Source organism: Cydia fagiglandana, chromosome 26, assembly GCF_963556715.1.
Source record: "Cydia fagiglandana chromosome 26, ilCydFagi1.1, whole genome shotgun sequence".
Taxonomy (NCBI): Eukaryota; Metazoa; Arthropoda; class Insecta; order Lepidoptera; family Tortricidae; genus Cydia; species Cydia fagiglandana.
This window is the reverse complement of record NC_085957.1, coordinates 758,557-773,856: the sequence shown is the minus strand read 5'-3', so window position 1 is coordinate 773,856 and position 15,300 is coordinate 758,557. Positions and strand designations below refer to the sequence as shown.

Here is a 15,300-nt window from a genome sequence, read left to right as displayed (position 1 = left end):
CAGACCCATGATAAAAATAAAATATTTTGTAATCAACAAATGCTCAAAAAAGGGTCGCTTCGTATTTAACTAGTTCTTACTTCGTATTTAGGGTTCCGTACCTCAAAAGGAAAAAACGGAATCCTTATAGGATCAATTGTGCGTTTGTCTGTCTGCCCGACCATTCCCCCCCCCTCTTTATCTCTGAAACTACTGGGCCTAAAATTTTGAAAAAAATACACAAAATAGTACTTTACCTATGGATGACAGGAAAACCTATTAGAAATGTGCAGTCAAGCGTGAGTCGGACTTATGTACGGAACCCTTGGAACACGAGTCCAACTTGCACTTGACCGGTTTTTTGTGTAATATTTCTCTTTAGGTGCAACAGATATTCGGTAATCGGCCGGATAGTAGGCAACATTTGACCGAACACCGAATACTCGGCAAAATGGCCGAATAGGCCAAATACCGATTAGTTGTTGGATATTCATGGCATCTCTAAACTGCAAAACGTAATTCAAGACCAAAAAAAGTAAGACAGTGTTGCCACTGCAGTAATTTGTTTGTAAAATAGTAAATTCCTTTTGATGCATAATCACGCTAAGTTAATTTATTTACCTATTAGTAATTTTACTCCTACAATTTAAAAAGTACTTTTATTTATTTATTTTTACATAAATACAAGACGCGCTAGTAAAAAGTGGCAACATTGTCTTACTTTTTTAGGGTTCCGTAGCCAAATAGCAAAAAACGGAACCCTATAGATTCGTCATGTCTGTCTGTCTGTCCGTCTGTATGTCACAGCTACTTTTTTCCGAAACTATAAGAACTATACTGTTGAAACTTGGTAAGTAGATGTATTCTGTGAACCTCATTAAGATTTTCACACAAAGAAAAAAAAAATACATTTTGGGGGTCCCCCATACTTAAAACTGAAACTAAAAAAAAAAATCATTAAATCCATACGTGTGGGGTGTCTATGGATAGGTCTTCAAAAATGATATTGAGGTTTCTAATATCATTTTTTTCTAAACTGAATAGTTTGCGCGAGAGACACTTCCAAAGTGGTAAAATGTGTCCCCCCCCCGTAACTTCTAAAATAAAAGAATGATAAAACAAAAAAAAATATATGATGAACATTACCATGCAAACTTCCATCGAAAATTGATTTGAACGAGATCTAGTAAGTAGTTTTTTTAATCGTCATAAATCGTAAACCGCTATTTTATTATGTTACTGGCTGTTACGGAACCCTTCATGGGCAGGGCAGGCGTGGCTCACTCCGCGATTTCGTCGCTTCGCTACAGGTAGCCAAAAGTCCATCCGTTCGACCCCAATTTTGGGGTTTGCCATAAGCCGCGCGTGGCGCTGTCGCCACCTAGCGGCCATATCTGTGCTGATCGTGACAGACGCGTTTTGTGACAGAGTCTTCTGTACCTAGTACTATTATTTTATTCTGTGTCATGGGCGAGTCCGACTCGCACTTGGCCGCTTTTTAGGGTTCCGTACCCAAAGGGTAAAACGGGACCCTATTACTAAGACTTCGCTGTCCGTCCGTCCGTCCGTCCGTCTGTCACCAGGCTGTATCTCACGAACCGTGATAGCTAGACAGTTGAAATTTTCACAGATGATGTATTTCTGTTGCCGCTATAACAACAAATACTAAAAACAGAATAAAATAACGATTTAAATGGGGCTCCCATACAACAAACGTGATTTTTGACCAAAGTTAAGCAACGTCGGGAGTGGTCAGTACTGGGATGGGCGTTTTTTTTTTTGCATTATGGTACGGAACCCTTCGTGCGCGAGTCCGACTCGCACTTGGCCGCTTTTTTGTTCTTGAATCACGTTTAGCAGTATAATTATTAGTATTAACAAGTGTTGTCCTTCCTCCGGGTCCGGGGCGGGCGGGGCGCGCGGGGCGGCGCGGGCAGCTTGAGGTGCACGGTGTGGACGTGCAGCTTGAGCGACGCCGCGTGCGCCAGCAGCTTGCCGCACACGCCGCACGCCACCTGCGGCCTCTGCCCCAGGTGCACCTGCACACAAATACAGGGGCCGATTGCAATACAGGGTGTGTCTGACCTTGGGGCTTTAAATCCAGGGCTCGATTCTACTCGCTAAACTGAGCTACTTTTATTATGGCACCGACCCCGAAATCCCGAATTATTTTTTACTTTTTCATACATTTTGGCTGATCAGATGTCGACGTTTTCTATGGAAAAGTCAAAAACTTTTTCCCGATTTTAGGGTTGGTCCCATAGTAAAAATTTGGCGAGTAAAATCAAGCCCTGGATTTAAAGCCCCATGGTCAGACACACCATGTATACGGCCCAATTCGAACTTTAAGATACGTCAGTTAATAGATCTAGAAACGATATGGATTAGATATGTCAGTGTCAAATGTGACGTTTCTTCAAACAAAAACGTCACTTTTGACACTGACACATCTAATCCATATCGTTTCCAAATAGGACAGATAGTCTCATCATCTTCCTCGCTTCATCCCGGCATTTTGCTACGGCTCATGCGAATGATGGATACAGAATATGCCATCGTGTTTTCTCGCACAAATAAACACTCGATGGTTTTCCAGATGAACACAAACACACGGACAGACAGACTCACCACTCGGTGGTGTTTCTCCATGTTGTCCTTCTTGGCGAACCGCAGCGGGCAGCCGGGACACGCGTGCGGCCGGTCGCCCGTGTGTGACTGACAGACAGACAGACAGACAGACTCACTACCCGGTGGTGTTTCTCCATGTTGTCCTTCTTGGCGAACTGCAGCGGGCAGCCGGGACACGCGTGCGGCCGGTCGCCCGTGTGTGACTGACAGACAGACAGACAGACTCACCACTCGGTGGTGTTTCTCCATGTTGTCCTTCTTGGGGAACCGCAGCGGGCAGCCGGGGCACGCGTGCGGCTGGTCGCCCGTGAGTGACTGACAGACAGACTCACCACTCGGTGGTGTTTCTCCATGTTGTCCCTCTTGGCGAACTGCAGCGGGCAGCCAGGGCACGCGTGCGGCCGGTCGCCCGTGTGTGACTGACAGACAGACAGACAGACTCACCACTCGGTGGTGTTTCTCCATGTTGTCCTTCTTGGGGAACCGCAGCGGGCAGCCGGGGCACGCGTGCGGCTGGTCGCCCGTGACTGACTGACAGACAGACAGACAGACTCACCACTCGGTGGTGTTTCTCCATGTTGTCCTTCTTGGCGAACTGCAGCGGGCAGCCGGGGCACGCGTGCGGCTGGTCGCCCGTGAGTAACTGACAGACAGACAGACAGACTCACCACTCGGTGGTGTTTCTCCATGTTGTCCTTGGCGAACTGCAGCGGGCAGCCGGGACACGCGTGCGGCTGGTCGCCCGTGAGTGACTGACAGACAGACAGACAGACTCACCACTCGGTGGTGTTTCTCCATGTTGTCCTTCTTGGCGAACCGCAGCGGGCAGCCGGGACACGCGTGCGGCCGGTCGCCCGTGTGTGACTGACAGACAGACAGACAGACTCACCACTCGGTGGTGTTTCTCCATGTTGTCCTTCTTGGGGAACCGCAGCGGGCAGCCGGGGCACGCGTGCGGCTGGTCGCCCGTGAGTGACTGACAGACAGACAGACAGACTCACCACTCGGTGGTGTTTCTCCATGTTGTCCTTCTTGGCGAACTGCAGCGGGCAGCCGGGGCACGCGTGCGGCTGGTCGCCCGTGTGTGACTGACAGACAGACAGACAGACTCACCACTCGGTGGTGTTTCTCCATGTTGTCCTTCTTGGCGAACCGCAGCGGGCAGCCGGGACACGCGTGCGGCCGGTCGCCCGTGTGTGACTGACAGACAGACAGACAGACTTGCCACTCGGTGGTGTTTCTCCATGTTGTCCTTCTTGGCGAACCGCAGCGGGCAGCCGGGGCACGCGTGCGGTTGGTCGCCCGTGTGTGACTGACAGACAGACAGACAGACAGACAGACTCACCACTCGGTGGTGTTTCTCCATGTTATCCTTCTTGGCGAACCGCAGCGGGCAGCCGGGACACGCGTGCGGCCGGTCGCCCGTGTGTGACTGACAGACAGACAGACAGACTCACCACTCGGTGGTGTTTCTCCATGTTGTCCTTCTTGGCGAACCGCAGCGGGCAGCCGGGGCACGCGTGCGGCCGGTCGCCCGTGTGTGACTGACAGACAGACAGACAGACAGACAGACTCACCACTCGGTGGTGTTTCTCCATGTTGTCCTTCTTGGCGAACCGCAGCGGGCAGCCGGGGCACGCGTGCGGCCGGTCGCCCGTGTGCGCCCGCAGGTGCACCGCCAGGATTGACAGCGACTGGCAAAATATATTAATTATGTATATCAAAATTAAAACCTTAAGGTTTCACTGTGTTTCCATTGTGCACACAAACACTAGAAAATAAGGAGTCGACGATTACTTGTATATTTTAGGAGATAACTGACGTTCTTTGGAAAAAGGTACCTTATGGCGGCTGGCGCTTACGCCTCACCACAATAATATTGGAGCGGGTCACAAAAGCGAATCGACCATTCAATTTTCACTCACTGCTTTTTTATGTTTGTGGCAAACGAGCAGACAAATCGCCCGATAATAAGCAATTACAGGAGTTTGTAATACGCCCGGTCTTTAAGATTGTAATACGCTCTTTTCTTGAAGGTTTGAAGGTCGTATCGGACCGGGAATACCACAGGCGACAGTTCATTCCACAGTTTAGTTAAGCGACATGCAGGTTCTGTCAGGAGTCAGAGGAGACTGCAATGCACATTCTCTGCTCATGTGGACCACTAATGTCAAAAAGAAGTACCTACCTAGGGCGACACGTAGTGCAACCCTATGAGGTACAGAACATTACGGCCCAAAGAATCTGGAACTTTCTGGATGCAACGGGCATTAGTAATGAACTTTAAAGGGCCGTCACAATAGATCAATGCTGGTCGATGCGACACTCAAAGGCCCACAACACCACAATAATAATAATAAATAAGCATGGCAGGAGGTTCCTGGGAAAACGCACGGTCGTAATGAAAACAAATAGTTGATTTGGGGACTCACCGTACAATTCTTACCGCAGACCTCGCAGATGAAGCCCTTTTTAGCCACGATAGTCGGCGCCGCCGTCTCCTGCGCCTTCATGTTCTTGTTGCACTATACACAGTGAAACTACTTTTAAAATTATAAAAGAGGAAAATTAAAACATAGATAGTTAATGCAAGAATGTCCACAGAGTCCACACAAGTTGAAGGAATATTTCCTAGTCACGTATTTTAGTCAAGGTCCTTTAAAGGTTCCACTTCCATAATCCAGCTTGTCGCGAAATAAGGTAAACAATCTTGATGTGTCTTTTTATTGAAAAACACGTTTTAAAAATAAGTTACGGCAAATATGTAACAATTATGAATTTAATACGATCATTTATATTCTTCTGCTTTCATAAGTAATAGTTACTGATTTTTAAAAAGCGTTTTTCAATTAAATTGTACAGCAAAAGTTTGACACAATTTTATAATTATATCATCCGCGGCCAAATAGCTTATAAGGTGTACACAAGTAAAATATCGTGTGTTACTGATGTACATTGGTTAATTCAGTCAATTGCTCGTTACCTTTTTGATCTGATGCAGCTTCAGTCCGGGCGGGCCCTTAAAGGTCTCGCCACACAGCTCGCAAGTGCTGGAGGCGGGCTCCGACGTCGCGTGGTTCATACGCACGTGCGTGTAGAATGTCGACTTCTTCCTAGAAGCACATAAAACATTTGCGAAGGTTTAACAATGCTTAGAAATAAAGAAAACTGGAAAAATCCATTGTCTCAGGTGAGACTCGAACTCGTCGCTGTACTGTAGGATACCAGGCCGCTTTACCAACTAAACTACCAACATCCTTCAAATGCGTCTAGTTCGTATTAGGGTTGATTTTTATTTTTTGGCTATTTTCCTAAATAACTTCGTACCTATATACCCGGGTGTGGCCTGTAACATGAGCAAATAATTAAAACATAGATTGTACTCCTCAAACGGTGAGACTTTTGTTCAACAACTTTTAAAAATTATAAAGTATTTAGACTCCCTATTTTTCATACAAATAAATATTATCTTCAATGGACGCCATTGCCACGCCATATCATTGTGCTTGACGTTGCTTGTCACGCCTTAAACATAACAAAATTCGCAATACATTGCGTCTTAGAATAAACTTTAAAGTGTATTAAAAACCAGACCACAAGTAATTTTTAAAAGTCGCTAAACAAATGTAGGTCAATATGAGGAGTACAGCCTACGGTTTAATTTTTTGCACATATTACAGGCCACACTCGGTATTTAAAATTATAAAAAACATGCCCATCTTTGGGTCACTAATTTACATATGTGTACCAAATTTCAACTTAATTGGTTCAGTATATTCCGAAAAAATTGCCTGTGACCGACGGACAGACAGACGCACGAGTGATCCTATAAGGGTTCCGTTTTTTCCTTTTGAGGTACGGAACCCTAAAAACGAGCTTTTAAAAAGTATATGCGGCATTATCTATGAAAAGGGAACTTATTGTCGATGGCGCATACGCCGCACAGCGTCGCGCGGCATTGTATTTATATCGGAGAGATACAGATGGCTGAGATACGCGTCATACTCGTGAACGGGTGCTGTTTGTGGAGACTGGTCTGTTAAGCTAACACGAGCTATTATACTTAGTAACTTAATTTTTATTAATTAATTACAGTGAGACGCCTCATTCTGTTCTCGTATCTTTCTTTTCTTTTAATGAATGTACCTATTAGTTATACAGGATATTGACTCTTGGAGACCCTATACATCTCTAAGGATAACTTGATAAACTATATAATCTTATAGTTCTGACACCTATAGTGTAGTAAATAAAGGTAGTGGACCCCGCAGTAATTCCTCAGCCAGAAAAAACTTTACAATATGATAAAGTATCAATAAACAAAAAGTATTGTATAAATATCCAAAGAATAATAATGATAGTGTTTAAGTAAATACCTAAAGTCTTAAATCGTTATTATTTTTTTAGGAAAAATGCTGCGTTCAAACTTTCGTCTTCACCGGAAATATTCATGTAACGTATTGCAACAATATATGAAATATCAAAAAAAATAATTCCAGCAGAAATACCAATAACTTATTTGGTAAAAAAATTTTGGACAGAGGAATTACTCGGTTAAATATATGAACAGATTTGTATTTTTACGTATAAATACATAACTTAGGAGTGTTTTTAGGGTTCCGTACCTCAAACAGAACGAAAAACGGAACCCTTATAGGATCACTCGTGAGTCTGCCTGTCTGTTTGTCACAGCCTATTTTCTCGGAAACTATTGTACTAATTAAGTTGAAATTTGGTACACGTATGTAAATTAGTAACCCAAAGATGGACGTATTTTTTTTATAATTTTAAAATACATAGGTTCGAAGTTATTTAAGAAAATACAAATAGCCAAAAAATGACCATTCCCCCTGTATCTCCGAAACTACTGGGTCTAAAATTTTGAAAAAAATACACAAAATAGTTCTTTACCTATAGATGACAGGAAAACCTATTAGAAATGTGCAGTCAAGCGTGAGTCGGAATTATGTACGGAACCCTAGAAACGCATGTCAGACTCGCACTTGGCCAGTTTTTTTTTGGATATTTATAATGTTAGTTTCGGCTCATACTATACAATAACCAAGCAAAATTTCATCGACTGAGGAATTAATGCATGGGTCTTCATACAACAACTTGCTTCGTTTACTACACTACTAGAGACATTTACACCTCTAAATATTATAGATTTTTTTTTGTGTGTGTTTTTTTATCTGTATTTTGTATGTAATTCGACATTAAGAGACCATATACATCTCTTAGTAATTGAAATACGTTAGATTGAATTGTTAGTTTTATTTTATAAAATTGTTGATGTTATTATTTTTGCTTTTATGTAAATTCAATGTTGACGTGTAAAAGTGCCCTTGTGGCCTATTTGCTGAATAAATGTTGATGTTTGATGTTTGGAGCATCGTTAATAACGGCGTAACCGCTATCGACAATAAGGTCCCTTTTCATAGATAACGTCACATATGTTGTTACTTGAAAGTGCGCGCACAGTGTCCGCACTCCCACGTCTTGCCCGCGTGGTACTCCGCGTGCAGCAGCGCCTCGTGCCTGGAATGCAACTCGACTGTCATTTCTACCATCCTCCTCGTTTCTACCATGTTCTAAATTTACCATGCTGTACATTTTGATTAAATTCAAATTATTGTTAGCGACAAGGTCTTTTGAACCGTCTATTTCTACCAAAGAATTATTATAATAATAGTCTAATGTGTAAGAAAACATCATGCCACGAATTTGACAGCTGAAGTAGATGTCGCTCTAAGACACTTCGGTTTCTACGGGTATTAATATCTTTTTAAATCAATTTTATGAAAAAGGTTGTTTTTAACTATGCTACGTATACACTATAGATATAGCACATTACTTTTTAAAAAGTCACATTAATTCTCTTATCCCATCCTATTTCTACTATTTTTCTTGTTTATACTATAGCAATTAGTACGGCACTAACGGACTGAAGGGTTAGGAATTGGGATATTAGACTGAAGGACGTTCTAACGTCTACGTTCCAATTCCTCAGCATAATGCTAGCAAGACAAAAATACATTACCTTCCCTTAACGACGCGTTGGCACTGCTTGCACACGTATTTGAGTTGATGTGTCTCTATCAAGTGTGTTCGAAGGTTGTTAGGCCACTTGAAGCGGCAGCCGCACCACCGACACTCGTTCGGGCCTGACACCGCCTGATATTAAATAATACACAAATAGATGTAAGAATCTAAGAATATAAATTTCTAATTCGAGAAATTAAGATTTTAAGAGAATTATGTAGGTGCACCCAGATAGATGGGCCAAAATAGGAAGCACGAGGGAGAGGTAGGCCAAAAATGAGATGGCGAAACGACCTGGACTCATTCTGTGGCGACTGGCGGGAACATGCACAAAGCCGTGATGAGTTGCGCAAGACAGGGGAGGCCTTCGCCCAGCAGTGGGACACAATATAGGCTACTAAAAACAAAATATTTTCCAGACATAAATTAGGGAATTAAAATTCTAATATATCTATATCAATATTAGAGTCAAAAGACAAACCAACATTGCCTGACACCATCAACGCTGTTATATAATAAATACAATATTTTTAGTGTTCCGTACAAAACTTTGTTCACGGAACACTTATGGGATCACTTCGGTCTTGCAAATCATTTAAATACGTTTTTCTCAGAGACCGTTTGACATAGATACCTAAAATTTGGAACAGTTATAGCAATTACCACCACTCATATTGTAAATAAGTCAAAACTGCTTAATTCTTATTAAAGGGGGAAATTTAGGGGGTTGAGAGGGGTAGGCTGAAACTTTTTTCATTTGTAAGAATCGTGTGGGGTACCATTAGAAAGCTTGCAAAAAATTGAGTCGATGGACTGATTTTGACTTCATTTAAGACTGCAATAGTTTCGTCAAAAAATGCATTTAAAGTTGCAAGTTTTCATACAAAAATTTTCACCTCTGTCCTGGCGATTTTCGCGAAAACTATAGCTAACAGGCAGCTGACCAGTCAATACCCAACTTAAAGAAGCATGGAGACGGCGGGAAAATTATCAGCTTAACTTTATCTTTATTAGTTTTTCAACTGCAGCTTGACCTTTGGTTGCTTAGGGCTAGCTAACTGATGCTTACACTGGTCAATTCATATTTAGCGAGAAACATCCTTAGTTAAAACTTTGGCATTGAAATTTATGACTTATGTCTTTGACACAAAGTTTAATCCTGCTTGCTTATTTTTGTGGGATATTTAATTTTATTTCAATAGCCTACTATAAGTATGAGAGACATCTACAAAATACGACCTTATTATATTGCAAATAAGTTTCAATTTCGAACGGGCTTTCCAACCAATGGACTAGGCATCTCAAAAATCTGAAAAATTCAAATTAAGAATTCCGTTCTTGACTGTCGTTGTGTTTTTTTTTCCACAATATGACACATAGAGTTAGTAAGGCGTATAGAGATAATAAAATCATTTAATATTTATGAACAGCTTTGGCCTCATGTATAGATTTTATTGAGAGTATCTGATTCGTCGAAACAATATACACAATATTCCTTTTCATTAAGTATCATTACATTTCTGTATTAATTGTATAATTATAATATCTATTAATTATATTCAGTACTTATGTATATTTTTGAACGGATCGGTGAGCAACAAGATTCAGGGCTATAACCGCGAAAATAGAAGTTCGCAAATTGCGAGCATTTTTCTTTGTCACTCTAATTACGCCTTCATTGGAGTAAAAGATCCCCGCAAATTGCGAATTTCTGTTTTCGCGGTAGCCCCTCAGTCCTGTTACGAGAAAATAATTTTGGAAGCGATAATAGTATATGACAGTTAAATGTCACAGTTTTTAGAAACAAAGGTAAAATTGACGAAATATTTAAAGTAAGCCGATCTTGTTTTTTAGCAGTTCTAAATAATATTAAAGTCTATATATATGGCATAAAAAAATAATGAGTTCTAAATTCAAATTGAAGGAGTATACATTTAAGGTAATGAGTTCTAAATTCAAATTGAAGGAGTATACATTTAAGGTAATGAGTTCTAAATTCAAATTGAAGGAGTATACATGTAAGGTATTATAGGCCAAGCGCGCACCACGATTTAAATTTTTCGACACGATTTTAGAATCGCGCTGTAATATATCGCAGAAAATTCACTGCGCGCACTGCGATGAAAAACTCGACGATTTGTTCATTCTCAACATGGATTTCGTAGCAGTCGCTTGTTATGAAACGTGTCTTTAATATGCCATTGCTGTATGACTTTGAGCATTTATAACACAAAGGTGATCCCCGTCTATTTCCATAATTAAATAGTCAACATCTAGCGTCTCATTTTGAGACTCCATTGGAGATGCAGGTGCCGAGATGTTGGGGTTTGGAGAGCCAAATGCCGACTAAGGTCCGGCCGGGGTGCGATTTTATTATCATAGTGCGCGCGGGGCCATACAACTCCGCATGCTGCAATTCACTTTGCGACAATCGCGTCGCGAACAATCGCGGAAAAATGTGACAAATCACAATTTTAAAATCGCAGCGATTTTTTTGTCGCATATGCGCGCACTAACATATAAACACATACGTTGCATTTCTGCGACAAAATTATCGCAGGACAAAAAATCGTGGTGCGCGCTTGGCCTTACTCTAAATTATTATAATACATCAAGCATTCGCGAGATGCTCGACTTCAGTATTCAAACACAAAGCAATAGTACAAGAATCTAACTAAATGCAAAGGCCGAAGGAGCGATTCGAAGATCCGAAGCGTCCGACAGACGCGCGCCTCCCGTAACTTTTCCAAGTATTTTTAAGTACAAGTGTCTAAGTCGCAAGATCCAAAGGCTGAAGTCGCATTGGGCCGAAAGCCCGAAGCATCCAGGAGGTCAGTTCTAAACACAGGTAATTAATACAAGTGTCTAAATGGGAAGGCCGGAGGCCCGAAGCCTGCAAGATGTCAGTGGTTAAACACAGAACTGACAGCCTGGCTGGACGCTTCGGGCCTTCGACCCTACGCGAAGCTCGGCCTTCGGCTTTCGCATTTAGACACTTGTACTATTGCTCTGTGCTAAAGCGATGACATTTTGCTAAAGCTCGGCCTTCGGCCTTCGCACTTAGGACACTTTGTACTATTATTCTGTGTGTGTAGTTGAATACGCTATCCTAAAAACAGGCAAACAACCTCTGTAAAATGTAACGATGCGAGCGGTACGGCATTGGCATTGACATAAACGCTACCGTGGGCGTGAACGTAATTTACTTTTTATGCATCTCGCTCGTGCTGACATATTAGTGCGAAAGAGATATACCTATAGGAAGTAAATTACGTTCACGATATCGTTTATGTCAATGCCAAACTGATGGTAGCCGTACGGAACACTAAATGCCTCGAGCTATCTCGGGCTTGGCCAAATTATTTCAATACGATTTTTACTAGTGTTTACCTATATTCGTTATTTTTCGCCTTCTTACCTGTAAACGACACATTTTGCAATCACAAGACTCACCGGATCGTGGACTTTTAGATGGTTCTCATAGGTGAAGGCGGACAGGAACCCCTTGCAGCATCTCTCGCAGCGCATGAGCGCGTTCCTGTAGCTGCCCCCGTGTCGCCGCGCCTCCATCTCAGCCGCCTGCTCCTCTTCTGATAATCGTATCACCAGACAATAACAAGACTCACCGGATCGTGGACCTTCAGATGGTTCTCATAGGTGAAGGCGGACAAGAACCCCTTGCAGCATCTCTCGCAGCGCATCAGCGCGTTCCTGTAGCTGTCCGCGTGTCGCCGCGCCTCCATCTCGGCCGCCTGCTCCTCTTCCGATAGACGTATCACCTGACAGTAACATAACACAAAGTAATCTACATCACCATCAATATAATATACAACGAATTACCTAAGTATTTTACATAATGTCAACCATAGAAGCGGTAGTCTAACTGCCTTCAATCCTCTTAAACAAGAAATTTATAGGTATTTATCGACGTTTGTAAGGTGCAGTGAGTTCAGGTCTTTTTCCGTACGCAGCTCGATGAGAAGTGGGCACTGCCCGCGTGCCCGGGAACGTTGATTTAACGAAATAAAGTTGGCTGATTGCTGGCTGGTTGGTTGGCTGATTGCTGGCTGGTTGGCTGCTGGCTAAACCCACGGCACCTTAAGTTGGCTGAAACACAAGCTCACCTGTATGTTGTATTTCTCCTCAAACTTGATATAATCCTCGTCGCACATGAAATATCGCTTAAAACCTTTTTTCTTCCTCACCGGCTTCTTTTTCACCACCCATTCCACTTCCGGTTTCGCTTTTACCTTGAAATTAATATAATTTACTTTGATTAATATAATACACTTAATATAAAATATATTATGTGAAAAGAACATAAAACTCACCTTAATAACTTTCTTCCTCTCATTCTTAATTCTTTTCCTCTTCTCTTTCTTCACATCTTCATTTCTACTATTTTCTACCATCACTTCCGTTTCTACTATTTTCACTTCCTCTATACTTCTACCATTATCTACCACGTCCTTTGTTTCTACCATACTATTTTCAACTAAATCTACGTCGCTTTTGTCGTCATGATCGCTGACTGAGTCCTGACAGTAGTCAGTTTCATGGTATTCTGTATGTGTGGGGTAGTCGGTAAGTATGTGTGTCTTGTCGTCGATGCGAAGCGTTGTGCGGTCGATAGCACGGATGACATCAGTGGTAATCTGTAAAATAAAACACAGATAAAACAGAATGTTACTACAAAGGCCATAAAAATCTGGTATTAAAGTCAACTTTGTTTATTATATACTGTACATTGTTTTTGATTGGAGCTATTTTCAATTCAATTCAATAATTTATTAAAAAAAATCACAGTTTTTCATTTCATTTTCATTATGGTAATATTTTTAGTATTTTTTTCAAGCTATGTTCCATGTAGCTAAAATATGGGAATAGCAACTGTAAAAAAAAGGAGTTTTGCTGACAGCACCTTCTACATCTCGATACAGCTGCCCAAGAAGGAGATATCAAATGATACTTCATCCTAACCAACATGCACACTCGCGGAGGATTCAGGAAATCTGGATGCACCTCCACAATCTACACAGTGCGACTTAGGGCCCTTACAGACGAGTGACAGAACACCAGTGACCGCCTGCGCGCCATTGACTGTCGCCGATACGCCGCGGCGATCGGCGATGTAGCAGCGCGCACTCGTTGATGTGTCACACACACACATCGCCGATTGCTGTCACGGGCGGTCGCTGGCGTACTGTCGCTCGTCTGTAAGGCCCCTTACATAATGTTGTTGCAGTAGCAGCCGCCGCAACACGTCGACGGCCGCGCGGGCGCGTGCGCGCAGCTCCGCGCTGCGCCACAACGCCGCGCGGCACGAACCGCACACGCGATCCGGCAGTCCGTCACCAGATGACACCTGTACCAACAAATATTATGTACCTACATGTAGGCACAGAATAAATAATAGTACTGCCGTACAGAAAGGAAACTTCCTACAAAAACGAAGTTTGACAGCGGTTCAGGTTCGAATCATGCTATCACTTTCTAATGTATGGCACTATCCCTTTCAGCTATTGAGGGTTGTCAAAATTCAAGTGATTATCTTATCTGTGGTCGTGCACGCAAAAGGAAGTTAAGTGGTGCCAATCCTTATAATTGTTCGGAGCAATGCTGAGCTGAGCGGAGCTGATGCAGGCTACAATGATGCTTTCTCATACAGTTCGCAAATAAAATTAGATTCAAAATTAAACATTATTTATTATTACTAATGTAATGCATGGTAATAATGGCCTAATATTGCCATAGAACAAGACATGTGGATAGAAAGAGAGGGAGGCCCTAGCCCAGCAGTGGGACACAACAGGCTAACAAATAAAACACATAGAAATCTTAACTTCATCATTATTAAAATAAAACAAATACTTTATAGATCATTGTGAGGAAACCTGCGTACATCTGCGAATAAATCCAAAGTTGTATGTGAAGTCCCCAATCCGCATTGGGCTAGCGTGGGGACTATAGCCCAAGCCATCTCGCGCTCGAGAGGAGGCCTGTGCCCAGCAGTGGGACGTATATAGGCTGAATTATTATTGTTATATTACTTTATAAATAATAAAGTCACAATAAATCCCAGTGTTATTTATTCAAGGAGTTTACATGCATGAACAAGTCTGCATCAGCCATTATCATGACAGATGTTTAATACACTTGTATTTAATAAATAAATTTCATTTTCTATAATTATTAAATCTTATTGCACACATTTACTATGTCATGTCACTCATATCCCACTTGGGCTTTAACTCAATATATTATTTAATCAAATTCTAAATCGTTAAAACCCCTGTATAGACATCAATATAACTCGATTTAATGTAAATTTACTTACAGGAGTACCCAGGATATCGGCAAATGCGTCCTCCAGTTTACTCTCAATAATTCCGAAGAGTTTCAAGTCCGTGGCCAGGCAAATGCGGCACGCCAGTAACTCATCTGTTTCTAATTTAATAGCAGTCATTTTGCTTGATAAATCACAATTTTATTTCATGATTTAAATACATACGAGATCGCCAACGCCATAACAACAAATTTTTGTTCAAGATTTTGACAGTTGACACCCCATTTACGTTATGTTGAAAGTAATTTTCATATTTTTTAAGTTTTGTACTATATAGTTATAAAAACATTACACCATTTTGAAAC

At 41.9% G+C, this 15,300-nt stretch overlaps 2 protein-coding genes across 2 annotated transcripts; both read right to left on the bottom strand.

The window, feature by feature from the left end:
- Nucleotides 1-2,831: 2,831 nt before the first annotated feature.
- Nucleotides 2,832-12,250, bottom strand: LOC134677255 (zinc finger protein 771-like). Its single transcript, XM_063535687.1, has 11 exons — nt 12,103-12,250; nt 8,648-8,781; nt 8,071-8,145; nt 5,591-5,720; nt 5,040-5,132; nt 4,065-4,301; nt 3,833-3,919; nt 3,609-3,695; nt 3,385-3,471; nt 3,164-3,250; nt 2,832-3,026 (listed from the first exon to the last, which is right to left on the bottom strand). Exons 1-11 carry the CDS (start codon nt 12,217-12,219, stop codon nt 2,832-2,834), a joined length of 1,329 nt encoding a protein of 442 aa, XP_063391757.1. The 5' UTR covers nt 12,220-12,250.
- Nucleotide 12,251: 1 nt separating this feature from the next.
- Nucleotides 12,252-15,163, bottom strand: LOC134677254 (uncharacterized). The gene is made up of 5 exons (XM_063535686.1): nt 14,987-15,163; nt 13,880-14,014; nt 12,981-13,304; nt 12,774-12,899; nt 12,252-12,428 (listed from the first exon to the last, which is right to left on the bottom strand). The coding sequence occupies exons 1-5, from the start codon at nt 15,113-15,115 to the stop codon at nt 12,252-12,254; spliced, it is 891 nt and encodes a 296-aa protein (XP_063391756.1). The 5' UTR covers nt 15,116-15,163.
- Between the last annotated feature and the right edge of the window lie 137 nt (nt 15,164-15,300).

What these genes read in the sequence shown, in the direction of transcription:
- LOC134677255 (XM_063535687.1), bottom strand. Translation starts at nt 12,219, where the DNA reads ATGGAGGCGCGGCGACACGGGGGCAGCTACAGGAACGCGCTCATGCGC. An exon ending in TGGAGAAACACCACCGAGTG is followed by an intron (nt 3,251 to 3,384) that starts GTGAGTCTGTCT and finishes TCTGTCTGTCAG; the next exon opens with TTACTCACGGGCGACCAGCC. An exon ending in TGGAGAAACACCACCGAGTG is followed by an intron (nt 3,027 to 3,163) that starts GTGAGTCTGTCT and finishes TCTGTCTGTCAG; the next exon opens with TCACACACGGGCGACCGGCC.
- LOC134677254 (XM_063535686.1), bottom strand. Translation starts at nt 15,115, where the DNA reads ATGACTGCTATTAAATTAGAAACAGATGAGTTACTGGCGTGCCGCATT. An exon ending in CCGATATCCTGGGTACTCCT is followed by an intron (nt 14,015 to 14,986) that starts GTAAGTAAATTT and finishes TTGTTGGTACAG; the next exon opens with GTGTCATCTGGTGACGGACT. An exon ending in AGAGGAAGAAAGTTATTAAG is followed by an intron (nt 12,900 to 12,980) that starts GTGAGTTTTATG and finishes ATTAATTTCAAG; the next exon opens with GTAAAAGCGAAACCGGAAGT.